Source organism: Heliangelus exortis, chromosome 3 (assembly GCF_036169615.1).
Source record: "Heliangelus exortis chromosome 3, bHelExo1.hap1, whole genome shotgun sequence".
In the NCBI taxonomy this organism is placed as follows: domain Eukaryota; kingdom Metazoa; phylum Chordata; class Aves; order Apodiformes; family Trochilidae; genus Heliangelus; species Heliangelus exortis.
The window spans coordinates 93,131,288-93,149,892 of NC_092424.1; the positions used below are offsets into that span (position 1 = coordinate 93,131,288).

General features: G+C 35.9%; 1 protein-coding gene across 1 annotated transcript in view; it reads left to right on the forward strand.

The window, feature by feature from the left end:
- CSMD1 (CUB and Sushi multiple domains 1) overlaps positions 1-18,605 on the forward strand; it is a 956,173-nt gene that overhangs the window by 766,678 nt on the left and 170,890 nt on the right. The window contains exons 22-23 of the mRNA XM_071741767.1: positions 5,203-5,372; positions 13,585-13,741. Of these exons, the coding sequence (XP_071597868.1) occupies positions 5,203-5,372; positions 13,585-13,741 (327 nt within the window). The remainder of the gene's footprint in view (positions 1-5,202; positions 5,373-13,584; positions 13,742-18,605) is intronic.

An 18,605-nucleotide genomic window follows, 5' to 3' on the forward strand; every position in this document is an offset into this window, starting at 1 on the left:
GTATTACATCATAACACATATTTAAATATTAAATCTTTTTACACCAATTTCTTTGTATTATATCATGTAGTGTATCATCTACAGATTTAAAGTTCTTAAATTGTACCTAAGTTAACAGTATTATAGTAATCCAACATCACATAACTTGACAAAAAGCGTTATGAAATACAGCCCTTTTCTATAAAGGCTACAGGGGCTAATCCTGAAAATACTATTTACACAGAGCATGTTCACTGGGTATGTTATAGTATACGGGTTCACTTAAATTCACATTGATTTTTCAAAGACAAGGCTGTGTCTTTAACTATGTAGACATAGAATACCAACAGTAATTACTTAAAGATCAAGTAAGAATTCTTTCCTATAGCAAATTCTGTACCTGTCAATGTTTGCATAATTTGAAGACTTGCAGATACCAGTACGGTGATAGTGTTGATTTTATTGGAAGGTGGGTCGGTATGGTTAATATTCAGTGAATTTTATGAAATAAATTTAAATACAAGCAGATGTATTTTTTTCTCATGAAGGTGGCAAGGGAATTTTTTTCTCATCTATCTGGACTAGGGAGGCAAATCATTCTCCCAGGATGAGAGCAGGTCTTGGACTCAGAAGAAATCTGGAAGGCATTGCAGTAAAATGGTGGCTTGAAAATAAAAAGAAGTCCTCTGCAGCCAAAAACTACAAAGTCCTTTCAGGATCATAACCTTTGTCCACTCAACTTGAGGTACTAAAGTAGTAGTTACACAGCACATGTGCTAGATAAGGAATGTTGCATAACATCTTTCAAGGGTGATTGGCAGTGTTTTATTTTTCTCTTACCATATGTGGATGAGCCGTATCACTTCTGTATGTAAAACTTCATAGCTTGAACTTGAGAATGAGATATGTGGCTTCATTTCCTTTGTTTCTGTAAAAGAATTTTAAACTGTGTCTGATGCCTCCTAGCAGAATGATCTTGCCAATGTGACTTAAGGCTATTGTTTCATTTTGCATAAAGAGGTAAAGATTAATTGGAAGCAATAAAAATGGAAGTGAACATGAATATATTTTTCCAGTCTAGTAGCTCAGTACTGATATGGCAACAGTGAATATTGATTCATGGATTAGTTCAGAATTTTATTTCCCAGCCGTTTAATGTGTAAAGTTCCTTGAAGTGTTCCTTCTCCCGTGTTAAATGCTCTACACATTATGCTAAAGAGGTTAGCCAACATTTGCTCACTTTGTGACTAACTGATTTTCTAATCCCTTTATGTGAAGCAGAAGTCATAGGGAATGCACATTTAAATCTCCAGAGGTAAAGTGAATTGAATTTAGGTGTCACACATTCTGGCTGCATGTATTAATTACTGTATTAAAAAGCAGCAGCGGTGTCAGCTGCTGTAGATATTTTTAAAGAAAAAAACATGACATTTCCTATATTGCTGAGAAAAATATTAGGGTCTTGAAAGGGAGAGGTGCCTGTGACTGCATGAGCTTTTTCTGCTAACAAGACGATACTCAGTATGGTTATTCTGAGTTTCTAGTCCCTCATTATATGTAGGGAGTTCATGCAGTCCTGGATTGTGGTGTGCAAGAATGGTCAGAAAATACTCAGATGAAGTCCTTAGGCCATAAAGTCCTTTTATATCTGGGCACTGATGACAAATGAAAGAAATTACAGGTGCTAGGACACCAGATCTCCAAAAGCTATAATGGCCTGGAGATAAAGAAATCTTTCCATGGATGGTGCCAAAGTTTCTTTGAAAAACAGTCACCTCCATCTCTATGCCAAGAAACTGGGAGAGCAAACTGAATAGTGAGGTGGGTATTGGCCTCTTCTCCAAAGTAACAAGTGACAGAAGAACTGAAAATTGCCTCAAGTTGTGCCAGAAGAATTTTAGGTGGGATATTATTATATATGGGATATTATTATATATTATATATTATTATTTTTATATTATTATTATATTATTATATATTATATATTATTATTATATATATGGGATATATTTTGGTCTCTTTTCCCAGGCAACTCTCAGTAAGACAAGAGGGCATGGTCTTAAATTGTGCCGGGGGAAGTTCAGATTGGATATTAGAAAGAATTTTTTCACGGAAAGGGTGATCAGACATTGGAATGGGCTGCCTGGGGAGGTGGTGGACTCGTCGTCCCTGGAGACATTTAAAAAGCGATTCGATATGGCACTCAGTGCCATAGTCTAGTGACTGTGGCGGTAGTTGTTCAAGGGTTGGACTCGATGATCTGTGAGGTCCCTTCCAACCCAGCCTATTCTATGATTCTATGATTAGAAGAAATCATTTAAAAGGTAGAGGCTCCCAGGGAAGTGGTGGAGTGACCATTCCAGGAGGTGTTTAAAAGATGTGTAGATGTGGTGTTGAGGGACATGTCTTAGTGGTGGACTTGGCAATGTGCTAGGCTAATGGTTGGAACTGATGATATTGACAGTCTTTCCTAACAAAATAATTCTATACTATGGCCTTAGCTTAATAAACTAACATTAGTGAAAAGTAGCAAGGAAACATTAACCTCAACTGTGTTGTGTTTTATTAGAGAGTTGGGGCTGTTCAGCCTGGAAAAGAGAAGGCTTCATGAAGACCTGATAGCATCCTTCCAGTACCTGAAGGGGGTAAAAAAAACCAACAAAAAAAAACAAAACTGGAAAGGGACTTCTTACATATAGAAATAGGACAAGGTGTAATAGCCTTAAACTGGAAGAGGGTAGATTTAGGTTAGACATGAGGAAGAAGTTCTTTACCATGAGAGTGGTGAGACACTGGAACAGGTTGTGGATGTGGACTCCCAGGAAGAGTTGAAGGCCAGACTAGATGGGATGTAGAGCAAACTGGAATAGTGGAAGTGTCCCTGCTCGTTGCAAAGAGGTTGGAACTAGATGATCTTCAGGGTCCCTTCCAACCCAAACAATTCTATGGTTCAGTAAAATTGTTCTATTATGATTATACCATTTTTCTATTGAGGAAGGGAAATTGACAAGGGGTAGCTGTATCAGGGATTTTTTTGAATAGCAGGAGATGAGCTAAGAAATTTGACCAGTCAGAGGACACGATCAACAATTTGTCATAATAACAAAGTTTTTTGAACTCAATTAGATCCACCTCATTTCTAAAAATTCAAAGGCAGAAATAGCTACATATGAACATCTACACTCAAGTAGATATGTATATGTAACCGTATGTAATATGTATCACCTATTTGAAAGATCATTTAGTAAAGTATAATAAAAAACCTAATCTAGTTATTGTTTTTATTCTTCTACAGTTCTTTGAAACATTTAAACAAAGTAAATTTACTTTAAACATGTTTGTTTCTTAGAAATACCACATGCCCCAACAAAGTGTTTGGCTGTCTGTCATTTGGTGGCAGGGGTTCTTATTCCTCAACGCTCTTCTGCCTATTAAATATTATGCGGCTCTAAGTTATGCAGGGCTAGGTAAACCAAGGAAGGAGAGAACATAAAGCTCTACTTTAAAATCCTGAACCACCTGACTGATACTTTCCTTCCTCACTTTTACTAGGGACATTCCAAAAGTAGAGTAGAAATAAGGCTATAAATAAGACTATGACTACTTCATTCTTAATTTCCTTTCTTCCCACCTTTCATCTCCTTCTCCCCTTCTGTCCCTGCTTTCCTCTCTTTTTCTTAGTTTTTATTGAAGAGAGGAAGTTTAAAATACAGAAAGTTTCACTCATTTTAGGCTTTTCAAAAGCAAGGAGCACATATATGTGATGACTTCTGTCAAGACCTTGGAAATGTAAATATGGAAATTTTAGATAATTTGTATATACACATGAAACATACATTTTCCCTAATTGTGTTTTAATTAATTATTTTCTGATATATGTTTCTGGTCTATCTTTATGCTGCGTTTTCAAAATTATTCTTTACATATATACTGCTTAAACTACATTCAGTTTTACCTAAAATTGAAATCCCCACACCCTTCCAAAAAGGAATATTTCAGTGTTCTGTGAACCCTAAAATTCTTTTTAACATTTATAGAAAAAATAAGGTCTTTTTTACCTATTACATCGCTGGTAAAAAATAACTGTTGATTTACAATGTAACATTAATGCGTTATTATATTAAGTGCTGTTTTACCAGACTCTGAATGAAGTCTGAATGGTGTTTACATAAAAATCTGTATCTAACACAGTATATTTTATCATTAGACTGAACAAAGAGATATAAATATCAATCACATCCACCAAATTGTAGATTGATGTGAATATGCTAAGATTAATGTGGGGTTTTATAAGATATGTTAGGCCATTTTAAAGCATTTTGAATTCTGTTTGAACACCACACCAATATTATTTTCTATTCTCTATGGTTGGTTTTATTTATGCACCAAAGCTTTTATTGCACATTTGGAATATCTTCATTAGTCCTTATTCAGAATTCAAACTAATCCTGTGGGCTGTAACAGGCCACTTTTCCTATATATTATTACTTTCCTTTCTGGAGATGAATGACAAAATGTCTAATGCTGAAGGTGTCCGTAAGTTCCCAGTACAGAGGTCTGTGAAAAAGACTTGTCTACTTTTTAAAGAGAGAAAAAAATGGAGCTGTCTACTTGTCCCTTACTAATGTCAGTAAATGCTGTGTGCTTTTTTAGTTTTTGGTTTTGTATCTGATGGAGAAAAAAAATGTTTGAGTACTCTTGATTTATTGCCAGATTCTTTTATCTCAACATCTTATTTTCTGTTTTTTCTAATACTTTTTTGTAAATCCAAACAAGGAAGTAAGTGGAATCAATATTCCACATATTTGAAATGTTACCACAAGAAGTATATTTCGACAAAACAAGCAGTTTTATGGAATATGGGTAATCTGAACCTTAGGTCAGTCTGATGGAAAGAGCAAGGGATAGACTGGAGGTGAAGTGAATTAGATAAAAGCACCTAAGTGCACATAATGAACATAACCAGTGCAATGCAGGAGATTGCAACACTGGTAGATTTTCTAGGCATTTGTCCTACAGGTGAAATCAGACAGAAACATATTTTTCCTAGATAGAATGTTCACAGTTTTTGTAGTGTCTAATATTACTGCAAGTAACCCATATTTTCTTGAAATGGATAATTCACTTTTTTATTGTTTTTGTTTTGTTTGTGTTTTTTATTTTTGTTTGTTTGGTTTGGTTTTTTTTTTTCCTTTTTTATTTTTATTTGTCTGTTTTCTGTAGCTGAATGTGGAGCAACTGTCTCTGGAAATGAAGGAACATTACTATCTCCAAATTTTCCATCTAATTATGACAACAATCATGAATGTATCTATAAAATTGAAACAGAAGCTGGAAAAGGGATTCATCTTAGAGCAAGGAGCTTTCAGCTGCGTGAAGGAGATATTCTTAAGGTAAAAAATAATTCAATTTCTACTATGCTCAATATTCATATTGCATTAAAAACTATGTTTTTAACAGCAATTATTTTTATTTCACTTTCTCACACAAAATGAATAAATTCTGTGTGGTTATAATACTAGATTCAATTATTTTGTATTAGATTCAAAGAAATTATAGGCAACATTACAAGTTTGATTACAGTTATAGAAATATATTAGGGTATTTACAGTGGGTTAAAATCTAAAAAGAAAATCTAAATTTTGAACTTGAATTTTGAATACTAAAGTGTCTTTTCAGTTTGCAGTAACATTTGTGTGTCATGGTGATTACTTACCAAAGGACAGGTTTTAATTTTGGTACATTTTAAATTTCTTTTTTCTTTATCTTGCACAGAAATGTTTTATTTTCTTTCAAATGAATTAATTTGTTGATTTGATAGAAAGAAGCTGGCTGACATATAGCATTATAATATTGACCACTGTAATTACAGAAGATAGTTTTCATTCTTTTATATTGTAGGTAGGCTTTGAAGCACTGCCAAAATATATACAGATTTTGAACATGTAATGTAGTTTTCTTCTGCATGACCATAATCTATCTTTTCTTAATAAGAGCCTCTCCATTCTTGTATATACTGAAAATCATTACATTCATCTGAAGTGTTGAGCAAACATTAAATTACGCTTTCAAATTTATGTCTCAAAATTTGCAAAGTTAATTGGTACTTCAAATCACCAAATAGTCAGAATTTGCTCTCTAGGGATCTCCCAGAAGCCCATTTAACATGCTAGAAATTGCTGTCTACATTTCTAATTTGTTTTTACTTTTTTTTTTTTTTTTCTACACTGAATGTTTCTCAAAAGTTTAAAGATATCATTGTTATGGATCAAATTTTGGTGTCCAAAGTTTTATTGCCTTTGTCATCTTAAGAGACTCCTGATGTAAATAAGTGACAGTCCAAGTTGAATTCATACAAGGCATTTAGAGATATGATGAAGAAAAAAAAATACTTTCCTTTAAGTGTTGCGCTGTCTTTATTAGTATAAACATTCGTATCCTTATTGTTATACATTTTCATTTTAGGAAATGCAGACTGGATTAGACCATGAAATAAGCAAAACTTTAAGACCTTACAATACTGTTAGAAAGTTATAGTCAAAAGAATGTCATGGTCTTTATCTTCATCCACAAAATCCTTGATAATAAACATCTCTGAGTTTGCTTGGCCACCATGTATGAAGCACTGCAAGACCTTGGCCTGTGGTTTTCCCTTTAGAAAAAACAGAATTGAATAAGTGGGCAAAATATGTGGTCTGTGTTGCTCTTTGCTCCCATCTTCTATGATCTGAGAGTTCAGATCCCCAAAAATGTTTTTGCTCTTAACAGATGCAGCAGACAAGGAAGAACTGCCCACTGAGCTGCTTGGATATGGTACATGTCTCCAAGAAACTTTGTACATACCATGTAATAAACTACCCCAAAAAACCAAAAAAAAAATCCAAAAACACCTTTGAAAACCTTAAGCATTCAGGAAGTTCAGTTATCCTTCAGAATATTTCATAATGTCAAGCATAGAGATACTCACTGAAAAAGCTCTCTACTAAGATACTCACTAAGAAAACTTTGATTGAGAGAAAGCTGTTCTGTAAAATCTGTTAAATACTTTCTTCTTTCATAAATCTGTGGGCACAATACTCCTGAGGATCCAAAGGAAGCAAAACCAAAATTGTGCTGTCTGCATTGCAAGGCCCGTTCTCTGGTTTTGAGGCAACGGGCATGGCACAACTTCCATTTATGCAATTAAACTCTCTTCCCCCATAGCTACTTGGGTTAGTGAGGTGGTGTTTTGAAAGCAGGTGTGGAGGCCACAGGGGTGGTTCCTGTGAGAAGCTGCTGGAAGCTCCCCTGGGGGAGTGTCAGAGGTGGGCAGACATGGAGCTGCAACCTGTGTAGGATTATGGAGAGGGGCAAAAGTGGACCTGCAGCCAGAGGACCCTGTGCTAGGGAGGGTGACTGTTCCCTGGAGCTGGTACTAATACTGGAGCAGTCTGTTCCTCAAGGACTGCACCTCAAGTGGAGGACTCATGTTGGAGGGGTTTGTGATGGACCTTCTCTCGCGAGGCCTGCATTGTAGTGGGGGAAGCCTGTGAGGAGTCCTCCCTCTGAGGAAGGAGTGGCAGATACAATGTGTGGTGAACTGACCCTAAAGTCCCACTCCCTATCCCCCTGTGTTGCTGATGTGAAAACAGGAGTGATCTGGACCCAGGAAGAAAGGAGGGGTGGTAGTTGGGGATGGTATTAAAATCCAGTCATGTTTTCTCTTTCTCCTTGGAGACTAAATTAGTTTTTTTCCATCACAAGTTGAGTCTGTCAGCTTTTTGCCCATTACAATAATTGGAAAGTGAAAACCTCTCTGTCTTTGTCTTGATTAATCCTTTAGGTGGAATCTCTCCTCCCCATTCCACAGTGAGGTGAGTCAGCAGAGGCCTGGTTGTTATCTACTGAGCCTAAACTGTGACACATAGCCTCTCCATAATCTGCATTTTTAAAAAAATAAAGTCAATTTCCTTTTGCACTCCTATGCCAGGATGTCCTTGTACGTATTTCCCCAGGAATCAGCCCTTGATCCAGCCCCAGTACTTATCTAGGCATTGTCTGGAAGTCTGCCAAAAGGAGCAGGCCAAAATTTTGACTGAAGAATTACTGGCGGTTGAATGGATTCTACATCTGAATATTAAGGTTTGGATTTGTGCCCTAGCTTTGGTTATATTTGTGGCTAAAGTATCTCTTGTATTCAGGTTTTATAAACTTGTCCATGCAGCTTCTGATTTCTTTATTTAATGTACAAGAGATATTCTTCTAGACTGGGAGAAATTTTCTTTCCACTCTTGCCATGCATTGTAAGATTATGCTGACTGATTATCACTAAAAAGACACTTTGCGATGATTTAAAACCTGCTATCTGAAAGCAGAGAATGTTCCAGCAGCCAAGTATAGGAAGTTGGCATAAAGAATTTTTTTTCCCAACCAATGCAAGTTATCTTAGAAACATGAGTTATCTTGTTGAGTTGAACCAAGTGGTCTGTCGAGCTCAGAATGCTTTCTCTGATAATTGTAGTTGGTGGTTTTATTAAGGTAAAATATGCAATCTTAGCTACTGAGCTCCATCTCCTCCAACATCCACAGCTGTTGGATTAAATTAGACCACACTGTTGTCTCTTCCATCTGCTGCAGACCTTTTGTCTTTGAATTTTGGTAGCCCTTTAAATTTGTTGATACTACTAGGTGCCTGTTCTGTGACAGGAAGTATTGGACATTCACCATGTAGTGTGTAAAGAGTAGTGTGTTTCTTCCATCAATTTGAAATCAATATCTTAATTTGATTAACGAAACATCAAGGTTCATTAAGTACTTTGCTCTGACAATGCAGAATTTAATGAAAAGTTTTGCATTCATGTTCTCAATGCTTTCGTGATTTTTTGATCCTTAATCATTTCACTGCTCAGCCTTCCTCTGTCCAGTCTTTCACTTCTGAGGCAGATGCTCTTTAATCATTGCCTTTGTCTGTGGAACTCTTTACAGATCAACTCTGCCCATGCACAGACCAGAACTATACAGAAGACTCAAGAAATTGTTACTACAAGGCAGTACTATATACACAGGCAAAATAGTGTCCTATATTTTGTTTTTAACCCTCTTCGGTCCTCTACAAACTCTCATAGTTCACAGCTACATCACCTTTAAGACTAGTTGTCAGTTTCGTTACACATGTGGAGTGTCACCTTTTCCTTCATAAAGTGTCATACATCTGTCTTATTCAATAATTTATCACAGGTCACTGTTGCATTACTTTTACATTTTTCCATTTTTTTCAGATAAGTTAGCCTTTTTAGGGCCTAGCCTTTTCCCCTTATCAGGGAAAAGGGGAGTGTCTTAGGTACTACAGCACATAATTTTTCTTCAAGAAAGATGAGTTCATTCTCAGGCAACATGATATTTTATTTTATTTATTACATTTTCTGACCAGATGTACCATCTGAGCAATTGGGAAATTAAGACACTCTCCAAAGGCTTACCTTTCCCACAGCTTTGACAGTGCTGTGGACTTCTGAAGTTTGCTTTCTTTCATATGTAATTTAAATATGAGCAAAATATGCTAGTAACAGCAGGCTTCTAGCTTGTGTTTGCACAGAAGACAGCCCAAAAAATGGGTTGCAGGCAGCTTATGAGGGATGCACTAAGGCTTAAGAATATTTATAAAGCTTGATCTGAAATACAGGACATTTTCCCACCTGAATATCTTCATCTTTTTATGCACATATATGACTTTTCATTGAGGTGCCCAGACACTGGCAGTGGGGGCTGCAGAGGCAGCCTCTGTGACAGGGGGCTAGACCTGCCCTGTGTGGGACACTGCTGACTATGCAGGAATTCTCTCTTACACCATGGTAGCAGTATTTCAAAAGCATTTCCCTTTGGGATGATTTGATGCTATTAAGAACTCTGAAATAAAAGAAAATTGGAAAGCTTAGTTGTAACATATTTTTGCCATGAGGTTGAGAAACTGGAATTTAGAAAATTTAGCCTGCATTTTCATGTCTTTCAGGAGAGTGTCTGTTTTTACTTTCCTACAGCAGATGCAGATACATTAACACTGTTGCTTGAGCATTTTGCCTCATTAATCTTCTCTTGCCTGCATTATTTTAATCCCAGCAGTAGAGCAAGCACTTCCCTTTTAGTTCCTCACAAATGTTTAGGTAAAAGGGGTCGTCCCTGAATGCTCTGCCTAGTTTTATCCCTGTGTTCCAAACAATGTTGTGATCCTTCCACACTGCCCCCAAGGCCAGCTGCTGCAGTTTGACTATTCCCATAGTGTTAAACTCTTTGTTTAACTCACAAGGTGACACACTTAAACCATATCTCAGAAACACTCCTTGACTTATGTAGCTCCTGGGTTAATGCTTTCCCAGGAAAGATTTGTGAGTGTGTTAGTAAGTCTTCCTTAAATGTGTGCCAAGTGAATACTGACAATACTGGGTAGACAATGAAGTTTTGGTGACTGGACTCCTACTTTAGCACAGTTTATTGGCTTTGGAAGTATAAACCACTTTCAGCTGTATGTATTCAACTAGGTCTACAGTGGCCACAGGTGGGAATATTGAGGCTGGATATTGAGGCTGTGCTACATAGGGAATAACACACTTTGCAAAGGTATTTCTGACATCAGTAGGGTCCTGTGCATGAGAAGGAGTCAAAACTACTGCATTCAAGAAGGATACATGTAGGTTGATGACTGTAAGTTGTGGGCAAAATTTTCTATAGCTGTGACCAAGTTTGACCTTGAATTAGTAGGAAAGAAACCTGAACTCAAGTAAAGAAATAGTACCACTGTTTTTAGGCATATAGCAAAGCTATACTTGGATTACCTGTTTCTTTTGAAGCTTATCTTTTCTCACTCATTAGCACTTAGCTTTCCAGTCCCCCTGTTTTACCCACAACTTGAAATTTCATAATTCTTTGAAGTGGCTATTTATGGTGAAATCTTTATGATGCAATTAGTGTGAATGTATTAGAGGTAAGAGGAAAACCATGTATGTAATTTCATGTATTTTGTTGGTTTGACCTTCCCTTTTTCTTCATGACAGGGAAAATAGTAATTGTAGCATGTGAATGGTATTTCAAATTGGTTCTCCTAAATGAGTTAAACATGCACAGTATATGAGTTAATAGTGGTAGTGCTTAGACTAATACCTTGAATGTGTTCTCTGACTCTGGAGGTAGTTACATAAAATGGAACACAATGGTTGCACCCAAGTTGCCTGTTGGGAATGATCCTTGATCCATACTAATTACCAAATCATAACCAAGAATTATTAGGGAAAAAGCTTTGTTTTTTCAACAGGTGTTTAAACAGGTTACCAGTGCTGACAACAGAGATTCAGCATTTACATTTTTTTGACTAACACCAGCCCAATTACTAGCATAGGCATGTACTTATGTGTGTAATATTAAATGGAGGTAGACAAAAGCAGCTAGACAAGTGTCAGTAGTTAAACATTGCCACAGTTTTGTTTGTTGTTGGTTTGGGTTTTTTTTTTTTACAACTGCTTTCACATGATCCCTCTTAGCTCATTTTTATTTCATGAACAATATTTTCATTTGTGTCTGGACTCATCTTGATAGATACTGTTATTTCACTTGCTGATCCCCAGGTAGGATAAGTATCTGTAGTAGTCACTGAGGTAGAAGACTAATGGAACAGGATGTATAAGGGACATTTGTAGTAAGTAACTCTGAGGTTTTTTGTACAGATTAATATAGATTTTTTTTAAAAAAAACGTAACTTTTTTTAACAGCAAATAAAAATAGATTGTTCAGTTCAAAGTAGTATCTCTCAAACTGAGCAAAATATACCTGTGCTTTTTGCAAAATATGTGTAATCAGAATGTTACCTTTTAAAAAAAAATCTTATGGTGAATGAATGCTTATTTGCTTTGTACAATAGATTTCCAACTCTGATAAAGTGTAATCGGGCCATGAAAGTGATCTGTAGTTTGGGCCCAGGACAATGTTAGAAGCTTGGAGGCAGTTTTCCAGATACTCTTAGCAAAGCTAAAGTCATATTTCTGCCAAGTGGCAGACATTAGGTATGTGTTACTGTTCACATAATTCTTAAATACAATGGATTGTGTCTTCTGATAGCTCATCTATGGGCTCTGATATAAGACAATTTTTGCCTTAGTAATAAAGACAAAATGTATGGTTCCATCAATGGCTAGCATAATATTTTTTCAACACCTTGTTTTAGGGAAAGTAATTATTTTTATCTATAAATGCTTATTAAACTAAATTTATGCTTTTATCCTAAAAAGAATTTTTTGCACACTGGGTATATTATTTTGTTACGGTCGGCACTTGAGATGAATGAAGTACTTTCAAGACGTTCATTTATATTGATGGTGTGCTGGTATTTTCTCCACTGAGAAAATGATTCTGCTTTTAACTGTTGGTTGTAATGTGTAAAATTAGTTCCCAAGCTCTCAAAAAATGTATTTCAAAATTTCATTAATGGATCTAACTGCACTCAAATGTAGCAATCCATATTGTTAAATGGGTCACTTCCTGCTTCAGGGTGGTGTAAGTATAAATCCTCATTCTACCACAAGGTCTGTGAAAGGAGAGATAAAGATGTTTTCCCTAATTTTAGATTTTGCCTAGTTATCTACAGTCACTCTGGGACATACGAGATCAGGGTAAATAATCTCTTACTTCAAACTAGAAACCTGGTGTTCAGATTCATTAGTTGCCTTTGTTAAAGTATTCACATGAAATATGGGAAATGTCTTGGAAGTAGGCAACACACTTCTTATCTGCCTATTTTTCCATTACAAAGTACATATGACTTATTTAACTTAAAGAGGAAATTAGCTTTTTCTAAATTCACTTTGAGAAAAAAGTCCTACAGGAGATAATTTTGGCAGTTCATTGTTTTCAAGATTTTGCAAAAATATTTTTTCACCCCCTAGCATCGATTTTTTTCCTTGACATGTATTAGTAAACAATTTGTAGGATATCTTATTCATTCTAATATTTGAAAAATCACAGAGGTTAATATTGTTGATTTTGTCCTCCATTGAAAGTTTTCAATAACGTAATTTGGTTAACAAGAATATCTCTACACTTAGCTTGGAAATAATATCACGTGTCTTCTTGAAGACCTATCCTTCTTTGTTAAACTTATAGTAAATGCAAAATTACTGCAGGCTCAGAGTCTGAAATAAAAAACCATGGCAGATTGACTTTATTATCCCGGTTCTGCTGTTATTACCTCCAGAGAGGAGAGAACAGAGTTCACCTCTTACAGCCTTACTTCAACAGTGATTTCAGAAATTATACTTTTGTAAGCATCTGTCAATAATTGTGAAAAAGAAATCTGAGTTTATGAAACCTCAAAAGAGTGGTGCATGAATATGAATTTTTTGAGGTCACAAAACTGAAAAGAAAAAAAAGTACTAATGCCATAAGGGTGACAGATACTTTATGATTCACTGAATTGCATAACTAAGTAGTATGTACCTCAAAAAATGTATTACATTCACTTTTTGGGGGAAACTATTGGCTATACATTCCTAACTTTGGAACAGTTGTGTAAAGATTATTTAGTGCTTTTCAAATATTTAGATTTTTATGTCCAGTTTCATACTCTTATTTTGTTTCTAAAAGGTGTATGATGGAAAAGACAGTTCTTCACGTTCTCTGGGAGCCTTCACCAAAAATGAGATGATGGGAGTTATCCTTAATAGCACTTCTAACCATTTGTGGATAGAGTTTAATACCAATGGATCTGATACTGACCAAGGATTTCAGCTCACTTATACAAGTAAGTAGCTCACAAATATGGTTCAATTGGCTATTTTGTGGGGAAATGTATATTTCTCAAGCTGCAGTGATTTTTCAGAGACTGGTGAAGATTATTTCATTAATTTCCTAGAATGTACTGTGATTAGCAGACTGAACTTTACTTGTCTGCATGGCTGGATACATGTTAGTGTTTTAAGAACATAACTAAAAGCAAAATTGTAACCTTTCAAATTTAGAAAGCATGATTATTTTGAAGACTTAGAAGTGGGGCTTCAAAAAAGTACAAATGACAATAAAAGAAATGCAGCATGCCAGGGTGCACACTCTGAATGTGTCCTGACTGCTTGTCAGGATCAGGGTCAAGTATCTTTGAGGATAATTAGTTTGTTTCCAACGTGCAAAAAATTATATTTTTCCAGGTTTCAAGGACTCTCAGAGTTCTCTTTGTTCAGTTTATTCCCCAGCTCAGCTTATTGCCTTTTACAGTGCCTTCCATGGGCTCCTGTTGCATCCTGCAAAGCAGAGCAGAGGGCCACTTCACACTGTGGCACAGAAATTGAATCATAGCTCTTTCTAGTACATCTGCTGGTTTCCCTGGATTGGAGCCAGTTGTGGAACAAGCAAAATTTTCCCTTCTCTTTCTGCTGTGCTTGGTAAATCTGAAAATTTATCATCCTACTTTACCATTTTTTTGCTTACAGAACCATAAAGAAAAGGAAAGTTTCTCTGGCTGGATGAAATGTATTAAAGCGGTGGCACTGTTTGGTTGTGGGGGTTTTGTTGGTTTTTGGGTTTTTTTCTTTATTTTATTTAGGGATTTTATTCAGCTGGGGTTTTTTTTTGTTTTGTTGGATTTTTTTGGCTTTGTTTTGTTGGATTTTTTTTGGCTTTGTTTTGTTTTGTGTTCTTAAATCTAAATAGTATATCCTTTCATTTTATGTTTAAGACTCCATAAGGAACCACGAGGCAAATCTACTCTGCTTTACCTACAGAAACTGTACATGTTTTTCCTTTGGAAAAAGGAACAAATTTTTTTGTTTGTTTTTAAAACAATCTTACTTTCAGGGCTCTGATTTTAAGGAACTTGAATCAAGGGATCAGAATCACTTCCTTTAAAATCCTTTAGAAATAGCATTGTATTTTAAAATAGAATTTTGGTTAGTATTTGTATACAATAACTTGATTTTGTTATGCCTCACTTTGCATTTCTAGTAAGATTTGCTCTCCCACACCAGATTTTTCTGTGTAAGCTAACATATGATAATGCATGCCTTAAGGCTTTTTTCCTGTGCGATTAGTTTTGAAACTCTGCTATCTCTTCTTCAAAGTATTTTCATATTTTCTGAAATGTGTAGACAGAATTTTACAGTCTCCTAACAGTAATCTTAACAATACTGTGTACAGATGCAAAACTCAATTTGCTATGTCTTCACATTTTCCATTTTTCCTTTATGTTTTTGAATATCTCAACTGGCATTTAATATGTGACCAGATTGCAGCAGTTCATGTTGAAATGTTTCTTTTTAATGACTTTTCCTCCTGCATGCTCTCACATGAGACAGACCTCATTTGTAAATACAGTCTAATCCCTTACTTTTCACATGTATTTTCAGGAAGCCAAATTCAAGACAGTATGTTTTGAGATTGTGACCATCTAACCAGGTGATTTCCATTAACTCTAGTAAGATAACATGTTCTGTGTTATTTCCAAACACTTCAGTCTGGGGCTTCTCATCATTGATTCAAGCAGAAAGTGCAATCCTTTTGAAAATCAGTTGTAGTCCTGACACCCGTTCTTTTTCTGCAGAAGCCCAATCCTAGCAGTATTTGAAATATTAGATGTCCCAGAAAGTAGTATTCATTATTTAGTAGGATTGGAGTTTTTGGTACCTTTCCAGTTACAAAGCAAATGCATCCATTTTACATTTGGTAAATACATCAAACACAAAATGATAATTGTCTATTTGGATTAACCAAGATGTAGTATACAGATGGAAATAGCTTCCTTGAAAGATTATTCTGCAGTTTATTTATTTGTTCACTTTTCAGGTTGAAATATAATGCCAGACACTTAAAAAATATGAGAACAAAGTTAAAAGAATGTTAAGCTGTGGCATCACTGGAGAAAATTAGAGTGCTGTAGTGAATTAAATTGAATACTAACTATCATATGCAAAATTCTGTGCATCTGCCTCTCCATCTTTTTTAACATTATGAATTCTATGGATAATGTTAAACTTACAAATATGACAGAAGAAAAAATAATGATGAATGATAACAGAAATGTAGATAAACGATTTTCTGGTTTCAGCATTTCATTACATTACGTTTATATTTACTTATATCAAAATGCATTAAAAAAAAAGAATTCTATAACCTCACAACCTAACTGGGTTGTATACATCTTAGAAATCAGAATATAAGTGGATATTAAAAGGAAATCTAAAATATTCAAATTCTAATGAAATCTGCGATACAGGAAATTTCTCCAGGGTAGGAACAATACTGAATGGAAACGAAATTGTAGTAATTTAATTCTTTGATCTCTAGCTATGAGATGGTTTCAAGGAAGGTGTTAGGGCAACTGTTTACTACCAGTTTTATGCCACAACCAACTCACTGTCAGACAAGTGTCCACTGGACAGTTCTGCACTTCTGATTCTCCTCCTGGATAACTGGCAGGCACATGGCACTCACTCAGCATGGTGCACAGAACCTCACTGCGAGCAGAACCTGTGGGCACAGGCAGCTCTGCTCACCATGCTCTGAGGTTTTTGCAGGGGAACTGTGTATGAATAGGGGAGCTCAAGTGTATGAGAGACACAATTTGTAACATGCTACCTAATTAATCTCATGCCTTCATTGCGCTCCAGCCATCAGAGCTGTCTCACTCACTCTGCAACTGTTTTCAGTTATCTCATGGTTAGATAAATGCAACTCACATGTGAGAAATGAAAAATTAATGATGAGACAGGCAACTCGGTCAGGCATGAGATATTTTCTAAAAGTAATGTTAAACAAGTGCAAATAAAAAACATCAAAGCACAGATTATAAAAGCGATGTTCAAGGCTGCAATGTGAAATGAGCTGTTTGTAATGCATTTGACTGACTTGCCTTTATCTCATCATTAATTTTTCATGTTGCAAACTGTGTGACTCATACACTTGAACTCCCCTATATATAGACCTGGCACAGAGGTGAGACTGTAGTTCCCTGGACTTTTTTTTTTTTTTTCTCTTTTCTAAAAATGGGGGTTAGGTTTCCCCTTTTCCAGTCTGTGGGGACTTCTCCAGATTGGCAAGACTTCTCAAATATGATGTCCAGTGGCCCACCAGCTTCAGCCACCAGCTCCTTCAGGACCCGTGGATGTATCTCATCAAGTCCCATGGACTTGTGCACCTTGAGGTTCTCTAGGTGTTCCCATACCTGACCTTCACTTATTCTCTGGTTCTTCACTCTCTCAGACCCAGCCATTACCCTCTGTGATTTGGGTGGTGTGGCTTAAGTGGTTACCAGTGAAGATTGAAGCAAAGTCATTGAGCACTTCAGCCTTCTCTGCATCCTTGGTAACCAGGTCACCTGTATCCCTCCGAAGAGGTCCCACATCCTCTCTTGTTTTATTTTTTTCTCTGACATATCTGTAGTATCCTTTTCTGCTTTTTTAAATGTCCCTGGCCAGATTTGACTCCATCTGGGCTTTAGCTTTTCTAACCTGGTATCTGGTTTCTAACCTGGTTTCTGGTATCACAAACAATTTCCTTGTAATCTGCCCCGGGTTACCTGTTCTTGCTGACAGGCACATTTATATAAAGCCACTTCCTTAAATATAAGGTGAAAATGGGTTAGGTCAAATAAGAGTAAGTATCAGTTTTCACTTATAGAGCCTCTACATAGTGTCATAGGGAATGAGTGTGAACATTCATGTCTCAGTGCTGAGAAAATGACAACGTAAGTTTGACAGGACTAAATTTTTATATGAGGATGATCTTAGATTTGAATACATTGTTCCATCTTAAATATCTTTTATATAACAACACTGTAAGAGTATCTTGCAGTATGAGAAGTTAGTGGATTACTCTGGTCTGGAGAATTAAGTCAAAGTTGTATAGATTATCCTTTATGTAATTTTTTATTTTTCTCAAACGGAGCTTGCAAAAATAGCATTTTTTTTTTTTTTTTTTGCCTCTCTCCATAGTATATTTTTCTATTAATCATTATAAGAAGTGTTTTTAAGATCTAAGGAGCAAAAATGGACTTTCAGGATTACTTTAATTCCCTAAGCATAGAGGCCATCAGTAGAGATCTGCATGTAAAAATAAAAGTTTATAGACATTGTAGCCACAACTGACTTATCGAATAGTTACTTTTTTGTTGAGAAAATGTAAGTTCTTCTTTCATAATTTCAGTTTGTTAATTTGGGGTATTATTTTTTTTCCCTTGCACATTTAGAACCTTTCTCTTGAGATACCTGTAGCTTTTGTGGGGAAGAAAATTTGTAGCTATAGGCATTCCCACAGCTGAGCCTAACTTTCCTGTTCACTATTCATTTAGAAGGTCTGGCCATTCTGGTATGAATGTGCTGTGCTTTGTGCTGTCATGTCAGTAGTATTTAACATTAAATTGACATTCAAATTAAAATGAAATCTTATTGATGTCACACAGTGACAGGCACTAAAAGCAAAACACAGCTGTCTGGTAAAGTAACAGACTGCAACTTTAAATAAGGAGTAATGCAGAACAGACTCTGAATAATAAACAGGCAGTCTCCCTGCAGCATCTAACCAGTCCTCTATTGCAGTCCTGCCATCAGGAATTTTAACCATGGCTATTTTCACTCAGCATGTGGAGAACTGAACTTACTCTCACTTGTGTCACAAGTGTT